Source organism: Medicago truncatula, chromosome 6, assembly GCF_003473485.1.
Source record: "Medicago truncatula cultivar Jemalong A17 chromosome 6, MtrunA17r5.0-ANR, whole genome shotgun sequence".
NCBI lineage: Eukaryota > Viridiplantae > Streptophyta > Magnoliopsida > Fabales > Fabaceae > Medicago > Medicago truncatula.
In genome coordinates this window covers 7,131,798-7,154,767 of record NC_053047.1, presented here as the reverse complement: position 1 = coordinate 7,154,767, position 22,970 = coordinate 7,131,798, and the positions used below count along the sequence as shown (strand labels likewise).

Below are 22,970 nucleotides of genomic sequence, written 5' to 3'. Positions count from 1 at the left end.
TTATAGATGAATGAATATTTGATTTGATGTTCAGTGTCGTTAACATATATAGTGCAAATTCAAACACAATCTCTTCACTAATAATATAATAATAACATTATAATATATGATGATGTTGTATATTTGTTAAAATCCTAGGGGGGTTTGGTAGAGATTAGAATAATACTTTCACTTATGTTGCCATTTAGTAATCAGATACGGTTGCGGTATTAATAAAAATTCCAAACTAATATTAGTATATTAGAATATCTTTTATGTATTAATATGTGTTACGGATACTCTATTTCTAGCATTCTCTTTTATTGAATGAAATCATTCTGGTCATATAATTTGAAAGTTTGTATCACATAAAATGGTTTCACATATTAAAAATAATTATGAATAATCGTCATGATTTTTTTTTTTTTGACAAATGATTAGTCATGATTGTATATAGGAGAGAAATATATTATCAGCATTCCCTTTGAAAAAAAGTATAATATTAGCATTAATAGAGAAAAAATATTCTAATATTCTTTTTTTTTATGAAAGAATTATTTTTTGGGTCAAGTAAGGTTAGTTGTAGAAATTCATCTTTTTAACCTTAATAAGTGGAGAGTCTTAAGTTCGAATATTGGCTCAAGTATATACTATGCAATATCCCTATCAATTGAGATATGTTCACGGAAACTTCAGAAAAGATATTCTAATAACTAGAAAAAAGAGTATATAAGCAAGTATAATTAATTTTGTCAAAACAAAAAAAACAAGGATACTGTAAAATGCATATTTCTATAAAAAATATAGAAAATTAAAATGTATTCAATAAAAATATACTTATTAAGAAATGTTTTAAAAAATATATATATAATTAGAAATAAAATTATTTATGATGGTAAATACACAAAAGTAATTGAATACATTGACCACATTTATTATACCTCTGATTTTCCTATACCTCTGATCTATATACTAATATAAAAGTTAATGTCCCTTGAATTTACCATTTTGCCCCTATAAGGGGCAATTTGGTAAATTACAAAATTGTTGAGTTTTTTTTTTAAGGTTGGCCTATGAATTTCCATTTTTGCCCTAACCAATTTTTTTATTTATTTTCTAATTTTTATATTTTTAATAAATTTTTATATTTTTAACTATTTTTAAATTTTTTTCTCCCAAATTCAGTTGCTTCTACATTGCCGTTGTGGGAGATTAAGGTATCGTTTGACTAGACTTTTTTCAAACTTCTCTACATTTTTAAGGAGAAGTTAGGCCAAACACAATATCACTTAAGTACTTACTAAAAAAAGAACATTTTTTGAACGCATAAAATTGAATGGAATGAGCTTTGACCAGAAGCTGTTGAATGTTACTTTAAAAAACTACTTCTTGACAATTTATTTCACACACCTCTTTTCAAGTAACGCTGGGAACCTTTTCTTTATTTTTTAATATTATATTTCAATATGTTTTTTTTCTTCCATTTAACTTTATTTTTTCAACCGTTCCATTTCATTTATTAAAGAGGTTCCATTTAATTTTATCTTTTTTTCAAAAAAATTGTATTATCTTTTTAACGCACATATATTTAATTTCAATATCGTTTAATCATCACAACCTCACAAATCTCCAAACCAATTTTTTTTTAATTATTTTTAAATTTTTAATAACTTTTAATTATTTTCCAATTTTATATTTTTAACTATTTTTCAATTTTTTCTCTCAAATTCAGTTGCTTCTACATTGCCGTTGTGGGAGATTAAGGTATCATTTGATCCGACTTTTTTCAAACTTCTCTACATTTTTAAGGAGAAGTTAGACCAAACACAATATCAATTAAGTACTTACTAAAAAAAGAACATTTTTTAAACGCATAAAATTTAATGAAATGAGCTTTGACCAGAAGCTGTTGAATGTTACTTTAAAAAACTACTTCTCGACAGTTTATTTCACAAACACCTCTTTTCAACTCACGCTAGGAATCTTTTCTTTATTTTTTTTTTCATTTAACTTTATTTTTTTCAACCGTTCCATTTAATTTTTTAAGGAGGTTCAATTTAATTTTATCTTTTTTTCAAAGAAATTTTATTATCTTTTTATCACTTATATATTTAATTTCAATATCGTTTAATCATCACAATCTCACAAATATTTTTATTCATGCTGGCATTTAATGATTCTAAATATTTTTATTTCCTTTCTTCAACCTTGCGAATACACACACACGCATTAACGTTTAGAGTAATATTTTATGTTCGTCCGTCCGTCCATCTGTTTGTTTTTTTTTTGTTACGCTAATGCATATAATTTTTTTAGTGTTGCTTGGTTGCGTGCTACCTCACCAATTATTTTTTTTTTAACTATTTTCCAATTTTTATATTTTTAAAAACTTTTAACTATTTTACAATTTTTTATTTTTAACTATTTTTCAATTTTTTCTCCCAAATTCAGTTGCTTCTACACTATCATTGTGGGCGGATAAGATACCATTTGACCCGGTATTTTTTTCAACTTCTCTACATTTTTAAGGAGAAAATAGGCCAAATACAATATCAATTAAGTACTTACTAAAAAATGTACTTTTTTTAATGCATAAAATTGAATGGAATGAGCTTTGGCCAAAAGTTGTTGAATGCTACTTCAAAAAAATATTTCTCGACAATTTATTCCACAAGTATCTCCTTCAATTCACGTTGGGAACCTTTTCTTTTATTTTTTAATATTATATTTCAATATGTTTTTTTCTTCCATTTAATTTTTTTTTAACTGTTGCATTTAATTTTTTTAAAGGAGGTCACGTTTAATTTTATTACCTTTATTTCAAAGGAATTTTATTATCTTTTTATCATTTATATATTTAATTTTAATATCGTTTAATCATCACAACCTCGCAAATATTTTTATTCACGCTGTCATTTAATGATATCAAATATTTTTATTTTCTTTCTTCAACCTCACAAATACACACACACACACATTAGTGTTTAGAGTAATACTTTATGTGTGTCTGGTTTTTTGTTACACTACTGCGTATAATTTTTTTGGCGTTGCATAATGCGTATGGTTATGTTTATAACATTTTCATTTTAATAAAAGTAAACATAATAAGAAAACATAATAAGATTTTGTCAAAGAAAACAAAGATTATGATAGCTTTGGGAGAGAAATTCCAATTAGTTAGAGTAATTTCGTAGAAGACTAACAAATAATCACAAGCTGATTTGGTTAAGAGTGAAATTATAGTTTAGTTCTACTATTGTTCAAATCCAACTTAAATTAAGCCTTCATTTGATTCCAAAAAAAACAGCATATAATTGGGAACATCATTTTATTTTACTTTAGATAAACATTAAAGGCAAAATTGTGGAGGGAAAAATTAGGTTAAAATTAGAGATAACATTTTTGCATAAATTAAATCTAGGGTTAATATAGTAAAGTCACACGAAAAAATAGGTTAAATCTAGGGTTAATATTGCGTCACGGATTAACATTTAGAAATAAGAGATGACATTTTGCATAAATTAAATCTAGGGTTAATATAGTAAAGTCACACGAAAAAATTAGGTTAAATTTAGGGTTAATATTGCGTCACGGGTTAACATTTAAAAATAAGATATGACATTTTGCATAAATTAAATCTAGGGTTAATATAGTAAAGTCACACGAAAAAATTAGGTTAAATCTAGAGTTAATATTGCGTCACGGGTTAACGTTTATAAATATAATAGATAAGAGATGACATTTTGCATAAATTAAACCTAGGGTTAATATAATTTGTTTAGTAAAATTAAGGAGAAAAATTAGAAGCGATTTGTTTATTTTGATTTCCCTAACAATTAACTTTAACATTTTGATTAAATTAAATGGGGTTAATACAGTACAATTAAGCAAAAAAGTTAGGTTAAATCTAGGGCAAAATTTTGCGTTCAAGTTAACTTTAAGGAATAAGAGATTACAATAGTTGTTATGTTATTTTTTATGTAGTGTTTTAGGCTCTGTGTTGCAAAATTTTGGTTTACGCAGCTTTGATTTTCACATTTATAAAGAACAACAATTTTTCGTAATTTATAAAAAAAATTCTTCGGAGTTAAATTTTTTAAATAATACGTTATTCAACCCGTGCGAAGCACGGGTTTGTAACTAGTTTTCCTATACATTTTATCAACAAAATAAGTAAACTCAAAGAAAAGGAAAAGTAACAGACCATACTCTAAAAAATACATTTATTAATATTGGCATCAATATAAAATGTTCAATAAAATGTTCAAATAAGTATCAATTCTTTTGACTAAGAATAAGTATCGATTTGTTAATTTAAATTTAAAAATAGTTATAATTTCATATAATTTAATCAAATCTATAATAGTTATTATTTTAATTAGTCTGAGAAATCTGTCCTCCCTTTCTCTCCTTTTATCTCTTTCAAAAATACATGTCACTCCTCATGTGCAAATTACATGTGGGATGATCCATTTCCTTAATTTACATGCCTGTTAAAATATATGCTCACATAGAGATTAATTAAATTCTTTTATATAAATTATATATATCGACATGCTTTTTTAAGGTAATACTCACATGTCATATCTCTGTTGTTTGCTTTCAATAGATTTTTTTTTAGTTCAAAGACCATCTACAATGGGGATTCTTCCCCTATTTAGCACCAAACTAAATAAGCACCTCCATTGTAACATCAATTAATTGAGTGTTTATATATTAATTAGAAAACTAATATTGTTAGGCCATAAATAAAAGAACGATTACCCAACATAGCGTGGTACGAGTGATAGATACTTGATCCACTTAACCAATTTGTTCATGGTTTGATTCCTAACAAGTGTATACGGAAAAGTTTTTGTTTGGAGAGGTCAATCCTTTAAATAGATCTCACTATCTCGAAAGGATAAATCTTTGGAGTTCCGCATGGAGGATACCTTTAGTTTACCCAACTCATTATGAGTTCTATATTAAATTTCAATTACTTGCATAGTTAATAGGTAATTTCTCAATTCATTGTGATAAGACGTGTGATTTCTCAACTCGCTTGAGGTTAAATATTTTTTCAGTAACAACGTTATTAGTGCGAAGTATCAATTACTTTCTTGATGACTAGTGTCAGAGAATCTGACTGAACACATTTAGTAAGGTCTCTCCCCCCAAACCACATTGTCTCATCACAAACTCAAACCGAAAGTCTTACTTAAAAGATCTAAGTTTAGTTCCACTTAGACCAATATAATGTTGGTACCCGCACTTAAATACATATTCTTATTGACTTTTTTTTCCCTTTGCTGATTTTGGCAAATAAAGGAGAAAAGGAATAATTTCAAGTAACATTTCAAAAATGAAAAGAATTGTAAATCAGCAGGAATTTAAAGAATTTCAAGTAAATTTATATTTTATCCACCCTGTCTGCTCTGAAGGGTACATTAGAGCAAATATTCCAGCTTTGCTTGTACATACTTATCAATAGATCCTGGTTGATATATATATATATATATATATATATATATATATATATATATATATATATATATAGTTTTTGTGTTTACAATTAAAATGTAAATAAATATAGACATGGCAAGAGAACAAAAGACTAAATATTATAATCATTACAATATAGGTCAATGCAGGCCAATCTCCTAATTCAATTGATATAAACCATAGTTGAAATGCATCAAACAAGTCACACCTCATAATCCAACTATCTAACAAAAAACAACTCATCTAACTTCAAAAGTGAAACCAAAATGTCAAATGAGCTTCTTTTCTATTTCATCCAATTTGACAGGTTTGTTTAACATCCACTGCTTTACATTGCAGCCAAGAGTTACAATGACAAATTGAGAGAAGCACAGATTCATAATTATTGCTTCAAAAATAAAAGGATACTTCTTAGGAGGTTGCATTGTCAAATATACTATGTGAAGAATTAAAGAAAAAAATAAAATAAGGTGAATCGTTGTTGCGCCTAAATAATTATGAAAGTAGTTATTCTCTTTAACTCTGTGTTGACCAGGTGCATTGAGGACCAAGATAAAGAGGGCGAATAAAGCGAAATATGGAACAATCAAGCCGTCACGACACATTAGAGGGAACATGGAGAACATTGCGAATTTCATGAACCACTTGAAAATAAAGGGCTCTTCCAAAGCTAGCATGGTTGCTGGAAGAAGTGGCAACAAAATGGACTTCTCATGCACTGTAAAGTCATAACCGAAGCAAAGACAATTTCAAATAAGAATTTTTCTTAACAAATTGTCAGATTTAAGCAAGATGAAAGTATTTGAAGAGTAAATCAGTATTTTGGTCCTTAAATTGGAAGGTTCGGGCAATTTGGTCCCTCAAATTTTCGAAATAGCAAATCAATCCCTTACCTTAAAAAATACGAATCAATTTAGTCACTCTATCAAAATATTTCTTTAGTAAACATCTATTAAAACCAATGAAGTACTAACACGGACATTGACACATGTCAGACACTAGATACGCCTTTGACGTGAAGTGTCTGTGCTACATAGATCAAAACGACTAAGACCTCAATACTGACATGAGTAGTCTTTTGGTGCATCAAGGAAACCACAAATTTTAAAATTTTGCTGTTAAATTAGAGAAAATGACTAAATTGACCGACATTGTTCAATTTAAAGAATTAAATTGCTTTTTAATAAATTGACTGACACTTACAATTTCAAGGACTAAGAAGCTGATTTACTCGGAAGAAAATAGTACCAACCTTGAAAAGAAAACAAGTAAAATGCCAGAGAACAGTTAAGCAGCGCATAAAGGAACCCTTTATTACTTGGAGACTTTATTTGTTGAACCATTGAAGGAAAACAAGATATAATTGTTGCAGAGAAACTGAGAAGTTTTAGTGGCCCTGTTGCAAACAATCTCTTCCACTTGATGATAATTGAAGTGGCGCACCAAAAATTGGCCACGTAATCCTCAAATATTCCTCTTTCAAACGGAGCAAGACGAGAGAGGATCTGTTAAAAGTTCCATGCAAATAACAAGGGTAAAGATCAATATGGCAAAAAATAAGGCATTAACTTTTCTAATTTGATGTATCATTCAACAGCCTAGGTTTGAACTAACTTATATTACTTCTATATCTATTCTTGAATCCCTCCGTTAGACTTAGGCCTTGTTTGGATAAACAACTAAATTAAGCACTTATAGTATGGATGCTTATCATATATTTGCTTATGTATAAGCTATTTCTATCACAATATAAAATAACTATACATAAGCTATACATTTTTTTTCATAATAACTTATGAAATTAAGATGAAAACAGCTTATGGACATGTAATAAGTTGTGTCTATAAGCTGGATCAAACAGTTTCACAAGTGTGTATGCCAGTAAATAAGCTTAAATAATTAAGTTAACCAAACATACCCTTAGGCTTATTACTTTCATCTCAAATAACCGCTTCTAAAACTGCATTCATTGCTCCAGATTCGTAAATTTAGTTGCAAACTTTCAATTTGAAGAAATAATTATCTATGAATAATTTTTAATTACGATTTTCAATAGACGGTGGTCTACATAAGCAGAACTTCCACAAAATATTGAAGCAACATGAGAATTCTAACTTTGGAAGAAAGGCAACTCAAACAAATCAGCAAGCATACCTCACAATAGAGAATGATACTTGGCTAATATAAATGTTTTGTTGAAACGAAATCAAAATTCTTAATTATGTAGTATGTAGTTATGAGTTTCCCATGTAAGAATAGTACACCCAGGAGTAGATAACATATATGCATTTTTAATAGCCAATTATAACACTGTTACCTCCAAAAAAGACTGCGTTGAATACAGATAAGGCCACCACACTGCTGCAAAGGTTCCTAACACCACCAATCCTAGTTTTGTCACCTCAAGGAGTGGATGTTTACGTCTCAGGCATTTGCCGAATAGATGACTGAAAAAAGCGGGCGCAAAATATGCACTCATCTGGAAAAGAACACATAAAACAGTTACCATACCATAAACGAAAATAAAGGGGAAAAATGAGAGGGTGTGTTATTTTGATTTCAGATACAATTCTTGATGTCCTTAGCTTATCAATTGACACCGGCTACCAATTTCTTTTTCTGGTAACTATATGGCTCTGTCAGCTAAAGACCACATTAAACTTAAAAACCACAAAATTTATTGTCATTTGTAATACATGTTATGATAATAGCAATGTCACGAAGTCGGTCATCAAATTGATCTGGTGAAGTGTTTAAATTTTTTATTTGATTCAAACAACTGTATATGCTCAGAATCATATCATCAGACGTTTTGGGACATACAAACAAAACAACAACAACAAAGCCTTTTCCCATTACGTGGGTTCAGCTACATAAATCAATCAATATGATAAATCTCGTCATGTGATAGAACTCAGAACCAAGAACAAGGAAATAGTATTTTGTTGATGGAAGGAGCGAGCAATGCTCTACAATGGTGCTCCTAAACCAGATATTTCTCCTAACAAACTCTAAACAAGATTTCTGAAAGAATCCCCCACTTCTTCCTTCACCCTCTTATAACTGAATTGTTCCCATGAAATCAGGGGCAATAGTAACTACCCTTTTAATTCTAGAAGGTGATATCATGTGTGCGTGGGTTGGGCCCAATCATTGAGCCATCAACCCTATTGATTTCTAGTGTTCTATCATCATGCTCATGGTTTAAAGATAGATTATTCTTATGAATTGATAGAAATGAACGAAAGTGATTTTTCATTAATTGGAAAAGAGAAAACAATGTCTAGTTATACAAGGAGTGTTCTACAAGACTAACTACAATAAAGATAACTTGCTACACAAGAAACTATCTAATATATCAAAGGCAATGTGAATCTCTATATATTGTAAGAACTATTTACCTCTAAACCACTCTTAATAATTTGGTGGCCTTTAGTTTTTCTTGGTCTCCCTTTACCTCTAACGATTGGACTTTTCTCCAGTAGGTCTACTCTCCTTATGAATGCTTCTACAGGTTTTCTCCATACACGGCCAAACCACAAGATAAGGTTCTACCATCTTTCTCTACTATAGAGGATACCCCAATTTTGTCTCTAAAAATTTTGTTTCTATTTGTGGCTTTTGTTTTGTAGCCACTCATCCAACGTAACATTATTATCTCTGTAAGTTTACTTTCTTGTTGGCTTTTTACTATCAAACATTCAGTTCATACAATATTACAGGTCATATAATTGTGGAATAAAACTTTACTTTAACCTTTAGAGAGGTATTTATCTATCAGAAATCAAACCCGAAACATTCCACTTTACCACCATTTCATCCACCCTACTTGAGACATGCAAATTACTTAAGTAAATTATAACTAACCAGTTAAGAAGAAAAATAATCTACAGAGTTCGACTAATTGGTATCACAACTTCACTGCCGATAATAACCCAACGAAGCACCAGGTTGAATAAAAAATGAAAAGGAGTAGTGTAGGATCATAAGCACTTAACAAAAAATTTAAAAATATTCCATAATAGGTAAGGTATTTTTTCTATCATTAGGAGTAAAACTCGGTATCCGCAGTTTACAACACTCACAAACCATGCGCACCAACCACTTGCACTGGACCTCGGTATCTTAGGTAGGGTATAGTGCACGTGATTTACAAAGACAACATAGAATGGGTCGAGAAATAAAATAAATGAACAATAGACCAATACAATGAAAGAAGCAATTAACCTGTTTATGATTTAGAGCTAGACAATAGAAAACAGAGCCAACAAGATCTTTCTCCGAGAGGATAGCAGCAACAGCTGCAACAGTAAAGCCCAAGCTGATACAGTTGTACTGAAATCCAACAAATTACAGCATTGAAAAATCAAGGCACTGCCAAATGTAATGACAGGAAAAGAAGTAAAGAGCCAAAGAAATGAAACGACATATAAGCTTTGGTTATAAAGAAACCTGAAAGTGGCCGTGATCGATTAAGATCAGACACGGGTTTAGCAAAAGCATGGTAATGTGCAATGCCAAATCAGTTTTACGGCTCCGTGAAGTTTGATTATAATGAACAATAATAAAGTACAATACAGCTGGAAAGAATATTAGGGCATCAGATGATATCACTGTCCACCGCATTAGTTGTTTTCTGCAGAAGTAGGTCACATTTTAAATAAAATGATAAAAATAGCAGTGAAGTCGCTACTTACCAACAAAATTAAAAGTGAAGAAATTGTAGCAATTTATAGGTTCCTAAAGAAATACAACCTATCATTTTGATCCCTAAAAATGTAACCTACTCGTAATTTTCTAAAGCAAATCTAACTCTGGAGGGTAAAATTAGACATATCAATCAATGAGAAAAATCAACACCTAACACACAAACATATCTATGATTTTCTCATCCCGCTGATATTAACACAACCATAATTTATATTATATATGCACATAATCTCAAATGCGAATCAACACATAAACAGCTTAAATTACTTACTTTATTACTGATAGTGATTTGTTCAGTTTACAGAAGTTAAATCCGTTGGACTTAAACTTTATTATTTCAAAATTCTAATCATCATATTTTCTCTCCATCTTTCAAAGAAAAAAATGGGTCTAGTAATGATGAGAAGGTAAGTAAAGTTTAGTGTTATTCCAACCAGCAATCAAACTTAACTATTCATGTGATTCCATCTTAACTAAAACAGATTAACTACTTAGGCCTAATCACTTTATTAAATTCTAGCTCTCACTATGAATTGTTCCCACCAAAGATCAAACTCAGGTGCTATCTGAATGATTCAAACTTAAGTAAAGTAAAATAACCACTTACTTATAACCACTTTATTAAACTCTAATATCAGTTAAGGATTGTTTCATCATGAGATCAAACTTGGGTACTATCCAAATAATTCAATCTTAACTAAATCATATTACTCACTTACGCCTAATCACTTGAATAAATTCTAGCTCTCTTTAAGGACTGTTTCAGCTACAAACCAAACTCGAGTACTATATATGATTTGATCTTAACTAAAGCGAATTAACCACTTCATTAATTAATTTCAAATTCTCGCTGAGAATTGTTTCCACCGTATATCAAACACGGCCTCAGGTACTATAGAAAGAAAGAAAAAAATGATCTTGCCTCGGGTACTAAAATTCTTTCAGGCAGATATCTAACTCACATACTATGCAAATGCAAATTATTAAATCTTAACCAAAGTGAGTTAACCACTTACTTCTACGCACTTGATTAATTTCTAATTCTAACTAAGAATTGTTTCCGCGGCAGATCAAACTCATATACTATTAAAAAAATTCAATCATCTTTTTGAATGGCAAATGTCAGTAATGTTAAATTAGTTTTTTTCTCCTTCGTCTAGGTTTGAATCTATGACCTCCATCTCCTTATCCTTTAGCTCAAACCAGCTGAGCTACCCAAACCCCTCAAATAAAATTCAATCTTAACTAAACCAGATTAGCCATTTAGTTCTAACCACATGATTAAGTGCTAGTTTTAACAAAGAATTGTTTCAACAGATCAAACTCCGGTACTTTATGAATGATTCAATCTTAACCAAAACGAATTAACCACTTACGTCTAACTACTTGATTAAAGACCCGTTTGGATTGTCTTATTTTTTAGTTTATGAAAATAGCTTATGCACATAAATAAGCTTTTATACTAATTTATAACTTCTCACTAAAGAAAATTGTATCTTCACAAGCTGCTTTTTCACAAACTACCTTGAGAAGCTTATGAATGATACATAAGCTCAAAAATAAGTCAATTCAAACTGGACCTAAATTCTAACTCTCACAAGATCTATTAAACAAAACCCAATTCAAAAAAATGATAAAAATCCAAACTTACCCAAGATATGATTCATGCCCTCTAGAATCAAACAACTCAACAGATTCAGGATGAAAAAATCTCAGAAAAACACCATGAACCCAACTCTGATAAGCAGTAAGAGGAGGATAATCAAGACCCCAATAACTCAAATCATTAAAGGTTCCATTTTTATACCAATCACGAACAGGAAGATTGATTGTTATCTCCATCCAATGCCGTTGCGCTTCGAAATCACCGAATTTTGGTGGGGTGTTGAAACCTGAATATGGGTATAGTGATACGAGGAAACGGATCAAGAATACGAATAATGCTATTGTTGTGAATGTTGTTAAGGTTGTTCCTTTGTTGATTAAGGTTGACCATGGATTGTTGGAGTTTGCATTGTCGTAGGTAGTTGTTGTTGTTGTGTTTTTCTTTGTTTTGTTTTTCATTGTTTTTTTTTTTTTTTTTGTGTGATGAGATTGGGATAGTGATGATGGAAGTGTTGAAGAAGAAGAAGAACTGTTTTTAGTTTTGTGTTTAGAAAATGATATTGAAGAACTTTGCGATCAATTGATAAAAATATCGAAATTATTTGACTCAGAGTCGAACTTTGGTTATCTACCCATGTATGTTGGAGTTTTCGATCAACATTAAATAAAGTTCAAATAAAATTTGTTTTCATTAGGAATCGAATTTGGTTATTTCGAAAATAAATAAAGTTTTTTCATGATTGGATGTCGAACATTTGATTCATCCACTTTCATAGTGAGTTTTTAATGGTTGTCTATCTACACACAGAAAAATGATAGACAACTCTTTTTTTTTTTTTTGTTAATCCTCTCATTCATTGAAGAATGAGCTAATAATTTGGAGTTCTAAATCGTGGATAAATAAAGTCCGACTAAAAATTATTTTCATCAAAAATCGAATATGATTTTTTTGAACAATTCGTCGGAGTTCGTTAACCACTTGAGTTTCTCATGATCTCTTTTGTCTTTTTTGTATAGATTTTTTTTCATTTTTTTCCACTTGAATAGATATTTTTAAATAGAGTCAACTTTATTATTTTAAAATTTATTTTACTATTTTTAATTAATTAATTAATCTTTACTGATATAAGGTTTTTTTGACAAAAACAAAAACAATAATATGTTTAATATATTATTGATAGAGTACATCAAATACAATAATATGTTCAACATCGCTAAAAACGTAAAGGGTGAATCTGTGAACAAACTCACAACACCCACATACAACGGCAAAATGCCTACAAATCATGTGATAAAATATAAGTCATTGGAATATCCATATTTTCGAATCTACAACGTTGATGCCTAAATCATTGATTGAATCTGTTATTGACTGAAGTCGATCTATCAATGGAAATCAAATGAACACTGCAACAAGACGTGAAATGAAACACCACATAAAACGACGAACAACACAACACCACAATCAGACGACGAAACCACGGAAAAACACATAAGAAAAAACTTAATATATGTAAAAACCACTTATTAGATTGAAAAAAGAAGATAAAAAAAATCAGAACGATAACTCTATGTCAAAGAGACATAAAACAATCATTCCTCGATGAGTGACCGAGAAAAAGAACATATATAAACTGTAGAGTTTTTCAAACTAAAAAAAACTAGGGTCGAATTTATTGATATAAGTTATTTACTTATCATTTTATTAATTTAACACTAATTTTATATTAGTTCAACATATATTATTTTAATCCGTAGAAAAAAAATGTAGTTTATTTGAGTCTTCATATTTAAATGATCTTAAATCATAACATATTCATTCAAGTATTACCTCCTGATATTACTTGAACAAATGTGTAATTAATTGAAATTGATTGTTATTTGGTCAAATTAGTTTAATATGTAATTAATTGTAGTTATTGTGATGAGCTAGTCTGTATTGTTACTAACGGCTCTATATTATATAAAGAGAAGGTGTTCTCCCTCTCTATGTACAGAAAGCAAACTTCTCATATATCATATTAATACAATTTTCATATATTTCTATTCATTAACTTTTCTCTTTTGGTTTGGTAACATCAATATGGTATCAGAGTTACCCTAGTTTATTTTTCCTAGTGGCGGATCTTGGAACATTTTATGGGGGGTGCCAGAATTGTATGAAATATATATTAAACTGTGAGAGAGAAATATCATAACTGTTAATTGGTCTAGTAGTTTATTTTGCTTGATTGCAGAGTAGGGGATGCCGGTTTGATTCCACATAGGAGCTTTTTTCTGAACAAAATAGTAAAAATATAACAAAAATATAAAAGAAAGAGGATGGGAGGGTCAAACCCGCGACCTACACAAGAAAAACTAACGTCATTTCTACTGCGCCAACTGCACAGCTGTGATACAAGTATGCCTAATCTAATATATAGAAAAGTTGGGGGTACCATGGCACCTGCAGGTCCTATCCACTGATTTTTCCTTCCCTTTTTCTTGCCATTTATTTCTTCTGTTTTTCAGAAAAAACTATGGTTCTCGATATCTATGCAGATTTTGCCACCAACCCTTCAAATCCTTATTACCTTCATCCTAATGAAAATCCCTCTTTAATTCTTGTTACACCTTTACTTGATAGCAAGAATTACTCCTCTTGGTCTCAGTCAATGAAGGTAGCCCTAATTTCTAAGAACAAGCTTCGATTTATCGACGGCAGTTTTCAATGTCCTTCATCTACGAATGTCTTGCACGAGCCATGGATCCGCTGCAACAACATGGTTCTCTCATGGCTTCAACGCTCAATTTCTGAAAGTATTTCTAAATCCATTTTATGGATCGACAAAGTCTCTTCTGTTTGGCCAAATCTTGAACTTCGTTTTTCACAAGGGGATATTTTTTGAATTGCTGATATTCAAGATGACCTAACTCGATTTCAACAAGGTACCCTCGATATCTCTAATTACTATACTCAATTAACTGCGAAGTGGGAAGATATTGACAATTTTCGCCTACCAAAGATTGCACTTGTGGCGCTGCTTCGGATTTTAAAAAATACAAGGAACAAGACAAGGTAATCAAATTTCTGAAAGGATTAAATGAACAATACTCTCATGTTAGATCCCAAATCATGTTAATTGATGTAACGCCCTAGTTATTTATTTAATTAATTTTATACTATGTGGAGTATATATATATATTTATATATGTTGATTGGTGATTTATGTGGAGTATATGCATATATTCGTGTATATGTGATTTTTGAATGTTTTATGTGGTGTATTATTTTAGTATATGGTTTATTTAATAATAATTAAAATAAGTATGAAATATTAGTTATTTTGGAGTTAGGGGGTTATTTAATATTTATTAAAATTAATGGGGAGTTAATGGAAATATTAGGGAGTTAAGTTAGAGGGAAGTTGGGAAATAGATGTCAGAAGCAGTTTACGTGAAACCAAGCCAAGGGAGAGAAAACCAGGAACAAGAGAGGAGAACCAAGAGTTGATCATTGCTGTGCATTTCTTCTTCAATTTCTAAGGTAAGGGTGAGGTTTACTTCAGTAGTGTAGATTTTAAATTCTGATTTTGTGTTTAACAGAGTTCTGGTAAAAATTGGGAAATTATGGGTTTTGTGAGAATTGATGATTTTGGGGTAGAGAATGTAGTTCTGGTGTTAGAAATAATCTCTGAAATGTATACAACAAGTCAATTTACATCTGTAAACTAATTTGGGGAGTGAATTGAAGAAAAATGGGATTTTGGGGAAAAACATGTTTTCTGCCCGTACAGAAGTTCATCGCTCGCCTCGCGAGCAACTGTGCTCGCCATGGCGAGTGAGCAACTTCATCGCTCGCCTCGCGAGCAATCCAACTCGCCATGGCGAGTAGCCCAGATTAAAACTTAATTTTTGAAAAGTTGTTATAAGATGTTTTGGGGATGGTTTAAGGTACCTAGATGATTTTAATGATGAATGGTGGAAGTTTTAGGTTAGAAAGATGAATAGGGAGCTTAGAATTGGAGTTTGAGTGAGAAAATAGCATTTTTCCCGAGAGCACCTAATTTTCACTCGCCTCGAGTTCGCCTTGAACTCGCCATGGCGAGCTAGTGTTTTGTGAACTCGCCATGGCGAGCAGATGTGCTCGCGAGGCGAGCTACTCAGTTCCTGTATGTTGAATTTCGTGCTTGAATGGTAGTACCTTAATGTTGTTGTATTGAGCATAGTTTCATGTAATTATGCATTATTGTGGTTGTTTTGATTTCTGGATTGATGATTGCTGATGATGAATGAAATGTATGCAAAGTAATGAATCATACATGTTGTTTAAGTTGAGTCACATGGAGTTGCATTGCATGGTCAGTTGTATGTAGATATACACAAGTAGGTCCATTGCATATGCATAAAACAGCGGTGAGGGCTTCGGTCCTGGAGTACTAGTTGCTCAACAGCGGTGAGGGCTTCGGTCCTGATGAATGCTTTAACCATTCAAAAGCGGTGAGGGCCTCGGTCCTGATTGGTACCACATGCATTACTGCATTTCATTTAAGAAGTCTAAGATGGTGTCTTAGCAGTGGTCATGTCATTTGCATGAGTCTTAGTGGTTATTCAGTTGTTATCTGATAAGATGAATTTGGTGTTGAATAGGTGATATATACATATATATGATACTCAAGGTGATTATGGTGTGTTGTTGATGTTGTTGATGCTTGTGACTTATACCTTTATATGTTTACAAGATAATGTGTTGTTGATTAGGGTGTTAGATTCAATGGTTGATTTTAATATCTATATTTATTGTTGTGAATCTCACCCCTTCTGCTTGAAAACGTTGCCCTTCCTATGGGTAACTTGCAGGTGACCCTGAGTAGCTGGTGGTGGCTCAAAGTCGTGTCTAGGGCTCTGATACGTGGGATGGGATTTATATTTATTGTTATTGTTGCTTTTCCTTTCCATGTATCAAATTTTGGAACTTGTGGTGTGGAGCCTTTTATTGTCTTTGAACAATGTTGATGAATTATGCTAAGGCCTTTAATGCCGTAGGATGTTGTTGGATTGAAAACTATTCCGCTGCTATGTTTTAATATTTTATCAGGTGGTTTGATTAAATAGTTTTATTTTCTATTTAAGAATTTTGAAATTGCAATGTAGCATACCCGTTTGGTGAAATACTCTGATGATTATTGTTATTTATTTACTTTTGGGTAACGGGGTGTTACAATTTGGTATCAGAGCAGGTTGGTCCGTCCGGCCAAGTAGTAGAGTCGTGTTGAGCCACCTAGGATAGAGTGTCAACTTTAATGTTGCTTTTTGTTGTTGTTCTGAGTTGTTGTTTGTCGTGTAGAATCTCGAGATGACTGGAAGTAGTGATGCTGCTCTTGTTGCTGCGCTTGAGGCTGTAGCTCAAGCTGTTCAACAGCAACCTAAGGTTGAGACTGGTGGTGATGGAACCAGGATGCTAGAGGCTTTCCTGAGGAATCATCCACCAACTTTCAAGGGTAGGTATGATCCTGACGGTGCTCAGAAATGGCTGAAGGAGATTGAAAGGATATTCAGGGTCATGCAGTGTTCTGAGGTTCAAAAGGTGCGGTTTGGGACGCACATGCTAGCTGAAGAGGCTGATGATTGGTGGATTAGCCTGTTACCTGTGTTGGAACAGAATGATGCGGTGGTAACCTGGGCCATGTTCAGGAAGGAGTTTCTGGGCAGATATTTTCCAGAGGATGTCAGAGGTAAGAAAGAGATTGAATTTCTGGAATTGAAACAGGGTGACATGTCTGTCACAGAGTATGCTGCAAAGTTTGTGGAGCTTGCCACATTCTACCCTCATTATAGTGCGGAGACCGCTGAGTTCTCCAAGTGTATCAAGTTTGAGAATGGGTTGAGGGCTGACATCAAAAGAGCTATTGGGTATCAGCAGATCAGAGTCTTCTCTGAGTTGGTTAATAGGTGCAGAATCTATGAAGAAGACACCAAAGCTCATTATAAGATTATGAGTGAGAGGAGGGGTAAGGGACAACAGAATCGTCCTAAGCCTTACAGTGCTCCTGCTGACAAAGGAAAGCAGAGGATGGGTGATGATAGGAGGCCCAAGAGGAGAGATGCTCCTGTTGAGATTGTTTGCTACAAGTGTGGTGAGAAAGGCCACAAGAGTAATGTTTGTGGAAGAGATGATAGGAAGTGCTTCAGGTGTGGTCAGAAGGGTCACAGTTTAGCTGAATGCAAGCGTGGGGACATTGTCTGTTACAACTGCAATGGGGAAGGTCATATCAGTTCACAGTGTCCTGAGCCGAAGAAGACTAGAATTGGTGGAAAGGTGTTTGCCTTGACTGGTACGCAGACTCCTAATGAGGACCGACTTATCAGAGGTACTTGTTTCTTTAATAGTACTCCTTTAATTGCTATTATTGATACTGGTGCTACTCATTGTTTTATTGCTATTGAATGTGCTTATAAGTTGGGTTTGGATATATCTGATATGAAAGGGGAAATGGTTGTTGAAACTCCAGCTAAGGGTTCGGTAACCACTTCTCTTGTTTGTCTGCGGTGTCCTATATCTATGTTTGGTAGAGATTTTGTGATTGATTTAGTTTGTCTGCCGTTGACGGGTATGGATGTTATCTTTGGTATGAATTGGTTAGAATATAATCGAGTTCATATCAACTGCTTTAGTAAGACGGTACATTTCTCTTCTGCTGAAGAAGAAGGTGAGGTTGAGCTTCTGTCTACAAAACAGATGAAACAGTTTGAACGTGATGGTATCCTGATGTATTCTCTAATGGCACAGTTGTCGTTAGAAAATCAAGCTGTGATTGATGGGTTACCGGTAGTGAATGAATTTCCAGAAGTATTCCCTGATGAGATTCCTGATGTGCCACCAGAGAGGGAGGTTGAATTTTCAATTGATCTTGTTCCAGGAACTAAGCCGGTGTCGATGGCACCGTACCGTATGTCAGCTTCTGAGTTAGCTGAGTTGAAGAAACAGTTGGAGGACCTGTTGAATAAAAAGTTTGTAAGACCCAGTGTTTCACCTTGGGGAGCACCGGTGTTGTTGGTAAAGAAGAAGGATGGTAGTATGAGACTGTGTATAGATTACCGTCAGTTGAACAAAGTTACGATCAAGAACAGATATCCGCTTCCTAGAATTGACGACTTGATGGATCAGTTGGTTGGTGCTAAGATATTTAGTAAGATTGATTTGAGGTCTGGTTATCATCAGATAAAAGTGAAGGATGAGGATATGCAGAAGACGGCCTTTAGGACACGTTATGGTCATTACGAGTACAAAGTGATGCCTTTCGGTGTCACTAATGCGCCTGGTGTTTTTATGGAGTACATGAACCGAATTTTTCATGCTTTTCTGGATAAGTTTGTTGTGGTATTTATTGATGATATTTTAATCTATTCCAAGGATGAAGAGGAGCATGCAGAGCATCTGAGAATTGTATTGCAAGTGTTGAAGGAAAAGAGGTTGTATGCTAAGTTATCAAAATGTGAGTTCTGGTTAAATGAAGTAAGTTTTCTGGGTCACATTATTTCTGGTAGTGGTATTGCAGTGGATCCTTCAAAGGTTGATGCGGTATCACAATGGGAGACTCCGAAGTCGGTAACTGAGATCAGAAGTTTTCTGGGTTTGGCTGGTTATTACCGCAGGTTCATAGAAGGGTTTTCGAAGTTGGCTCTTCCGTTGACACAGTTGACCTGTAAGGGTAAATCTTTTGTGTGGGATGCTCAGTGTGAGAGTAGTTTCAATGAGTTGAAACGAAGATTGACAACTGCTCCTGTTTTGATTTTGCCTAAACCAGAAGAACCGTTTGTTGTGTACTGTGATGCATCTAAGCTGGGCTTAGGTGGTGTTTTGATGCAAGATGGTAAGGTGGTAGCGTATGCTTCTAGGCAGTTACGTATTCATGAGAAGAATTATCCTACACATGACCTGGAGTTAGCTGCGGTGGTTTTTGTTTTAAAAATTTGGAGGCATTATTTGTACGGTTCCAGATTTGAGGTGTTCAGTGATCATAAAAGTTTGAAGTATTTATTTGACCAGAAGGAACTGAACATGAGGCAGAGGAGGTGGTTAGAGTTACTGAAGGATTTTGATTTTGGCTTGAATTACCATCCTGGTAAGGCCAATGTGGTTGCTGATGCTTTGAGTAGGAAAACGTTGCACATGTCTGCTTTGATGGTGAAAGAGTTTGAGTTGTTAGAACAGTTCAGAGATATGAGTCTTGTCTGTGAATTGTCACCCCAGAGTATACAGTTGGGAATGTTGAAAATTGATAGTGATTTCTTGAACAGTATCCGAGAAGCTCAGAAAGAAGATTTGAAGTTTGTTGATTTGATGACTTCTGGTAATGACACTGAGGTTAGTGATTTCAAAGTTGATGATCAGGGTGTGCTGAGGTTCAGAGGTAGAGTTTGTATTCCTGACAATGAAGAGTTGAAGAAGTTGATTCTTGAGGAGAGTCACAAGAGTAGGTTGAGTATTCACCCAGGGGCTACAAAAATGTACCATGATTTGAAGAAGCTGTTTTGGTGGTCCGGTTTGAAAAGGGATGTTGCTCAGTTTGTTTATGCCTGTTTGGTTTGTCAGAAGTCCAAGGTTGAGCATCAGAAGCCTGCAGGGTTGTTGACACCGTTAGATGTACCGGAGTGGAAGTGGGACAGTATCTCCATGGATTTTGTAACGAGTTTACCGAACACTTCGAAAGGACATGATGCCATTTGGGTAGTTGTCGACCGGTTGACGAAGTCGGCACACTTCATTCCTATTAATATCAGTTATCCGGTAGCGCAGTTAGCAGAGATTTACATTCACAGTGTGGTGAAGCTTCATGGTGTTCCGTCTAGCATTGTGTCGGATAGAGATCCGAGGTTCACTTCTAGGTTCTGGAAAAGTTTACAGGACGCCTTGGGTTCGAAATTGAAGTTGAGTTCGGCTTATCATCCTCAGACAGATGGTCAGTCGGAGAGGACAATTCAATCATTGGAAGATTTGTTGAGAGTGTGTGTGCTTGAGCAAGGTGGAGCTTGGGACAGTCACTTGCCTTTGATTGAGTTTACTTATAACAACAGCTATCACTCGAGTATTGGTATGGCACCGTTCGAAGCTTTGTATGGTCGGAGGTGTAGGACTCCTTTATGCTGGTTTGAGTCGGGTGAGAGTGTTGTGTTGGGACCAGATTTGGTACATGAGACTACTGAGAAAGTCAGATTGATAAGAGAAAAGATGAAAGCTTCGCAGAGTAGACAGAAGAGTTACCATGACAAGCGAAGGAAGGATCTTGAGTTTCAGGAGGGTGATCATGTTTTTCTGAGGGTCACTCCTTTGACGGGTGTTGGACGTGCTTTGAAATCGAGGAAGTTGACTCCTAAGTTTATTGGTCCGTATCAGATTTCAGAGAGAATTGGTACAGTGGCATACAGAGTTGGTTTGCCACCACATCTTTCGAACTTGCATGATGTGTTTCATGTTTCTCAGCTTCGGAAGTATGTTGCGGATCCTTCTCATGTGATTCCGAGGGATGATGATGTGCAGGTTAGAGACAACCTGACAGTTGAGACTATGCCATTGAGGATTGATGACAGAAAGGTGAAGTCTTTGAGGGGTAAAGAGATTCCTCTTGGTAGAGTCGTTTGGGGTGGAGCGACTGGTGAAAGTTTGACTTGGGAGCTGGAGAGTACGATGCGGGAGTCGTATCCGGAGTTGTTTGCTTGAGGTAAGATTTCGAGGACGAAATTCTGTAATTTGGGGAGAGTTGTAACGCCCTAGTTATTTATTTAATTAATTTTATACTATGTGGAGTATATATATATATTTATATATGTTGATTGGTGATTTATGTGGAGTATATGCATATATTCGTGTATATGTGATTTTTGAATGTTTTATGTGGTGTATTATTTTAGTATATGGTTTATTTAATAATAATTAAAATAAGTATGAAATATTAGTTATTTTGGAGTTAGGGGGTTATTTAATATTTATTAAAATTAATGGGGAGTTAATGGAAATATTAGGGAGTTAAGTTAGAGGGAAGTTGGGAAATAGATGTCAGAAGCAGTTTACGTGAAACCAAGCCAAGGGAGAGAAAACCAGGAACAAGAGAGGAGAACCAAGAGTTGATCATTGCTGTGCATTTCTTCTTCAATTTCTAAGGTAAGGGTGAGGTTTACTTCAGTAGTGTAGATTTTAAATTCTGATTTTGTGTTTAACAGAGTTCTGGTAAAAATTGGGAAATTATGGGTTTTGTGAGAATTGATGATTTTGGGGTAGAGAATGTAGTTCTGGTGTTAGAAATAATCTCTGAAATGTATACAACAAGTCAATTTACATCTGTAAACTAATTTGGGGAGTGAATTGAAGAAAAATGGGATTTTGGGGAAAAACATGTTTTCTGCCCGTACAGAAGTTCATCGCTCGCCTCGCGAGCAACTGTGCTCGCCATGGCGAGTGAGCAACTTCATCGCTCGCCTCGCGAGCAATCCAACTCGCCATGGCGAGTAGCCCAGATTAAAACTTAATTTTTGAAAAGTTGTTATAAGATGTTTTGGGGATGGTTTAAGGTACCTAGATGATTTTAATGATGAATGGTGGAAGTTTTAGGTTAGAAAGATGAATAGGGAGCTTAGAATTGGAGTTTGAGTGAGAAAATAGCATTTTTCCCGAGAGCACCTAATTTTCACTCGCCTCGAGTTCGCCTTGAACTCGCCATGGCGAGCTAGTGTTTTGTGAACTCGCCATGGCGAGCAGATGTGCTCGCGAGGCGAGCTACTCAGTTCCTGTATGTTGAATTTCGTGCTTGAATGGTAGTACCTTAATGTTGTTGTATTGAGCATAGTTTCATGTAATTATGCATTATTGTGGTTGTTTTGATTTCTGGATTGATGATTGCTGATGATGAATGAAATGTATGCAAAGTAATGAATCATACATGTTGTTTAAGTTGAGTCACATGGAGTTGCATTGCATGGTCAGTTGTATGTAGATATACACAAGTAGGTCCATTGCATATGCATAAAACAGCGGTGAGGGCTTCGGTCCTGGAGTACTAGTTGCTCAACAGCGGTGAGGGCTTCGGTCCTGATGAATGCTTTAACCATTCAAAAGCGGTGAGGGCCTCGGTCCTGATTGGTACCACATGCATTACTGCATTTCATTTAAGAAGTCTAAGATGGTGTCTTAGCAGTGGTCATGTCATTTGCATGAG

The 22,970-nt window shown here is 33.8% G+C and overlaps 1 protein-coding gene across 1 annotated transcript; it reads right to left on the bottom strand.

Annotated features, from left to right (window-relative positions):
* Positions 1 to 5,564: 5,564 nt before the first annotated feature.
* On the bottom strand, positions 5,565 to 12,356 carry LOC25495617 (probable dolichyl pyrophosphate Man9GlcNAc2 alpha-1,3-glucosyltransferase). Its single transcript, XM_013595843.3, has 6 exons — positions 11,825 to 12,356; positions 9,916 to 10,099; positions 9,691 to 9,798; positions 7,781 to 7,942; positions 6,716 to 6,968; positions 5,565 to 6,181 (listed from the first exon to the last, which is right to left on the bottom strand). Exons 1-6 carry the CDS (start codon positions 12,235 to 12,237, stop codon positions 5,733 to 5,735), a joined length of 1,569 nt encoding a protein of 522 aa, XP_013451297.2. The 5' UTR covers positions 12,238 to 12,356; the 3' UTR covers positions 5,565 to 5,732.
* Positions 12,357 to 22,970: the final 10,614 nt, after the last annotated feature.

What these genes read in the sequence shown, in the direction of transcription:
- LOC25495617 (XM_013595843.3), bottom strand. Translation starts at nt 12,237, where the DNA reads ATGAAAAACAAAACAAAGAAAAACACAACAACAACAACTACCTACGAC. An exon ending in GGGCATGAATCATATCTTGG is followed by an intron (nt 10,100 to 11,824) that starts GTAAGTTTGGAT and finishes CTACTTCTGCAG; the next exon opens with AAAACAACTAATGCGGTGGA. An exon ending in TCGATCACGGCCACTTTCAG is followed by an intron (nt 9,799 to 9,915) that starts GTTTCTTTATAA and finishes GTTGGATTTCAG; the next exon opens with TACAACTGTATCAGCTTGGG.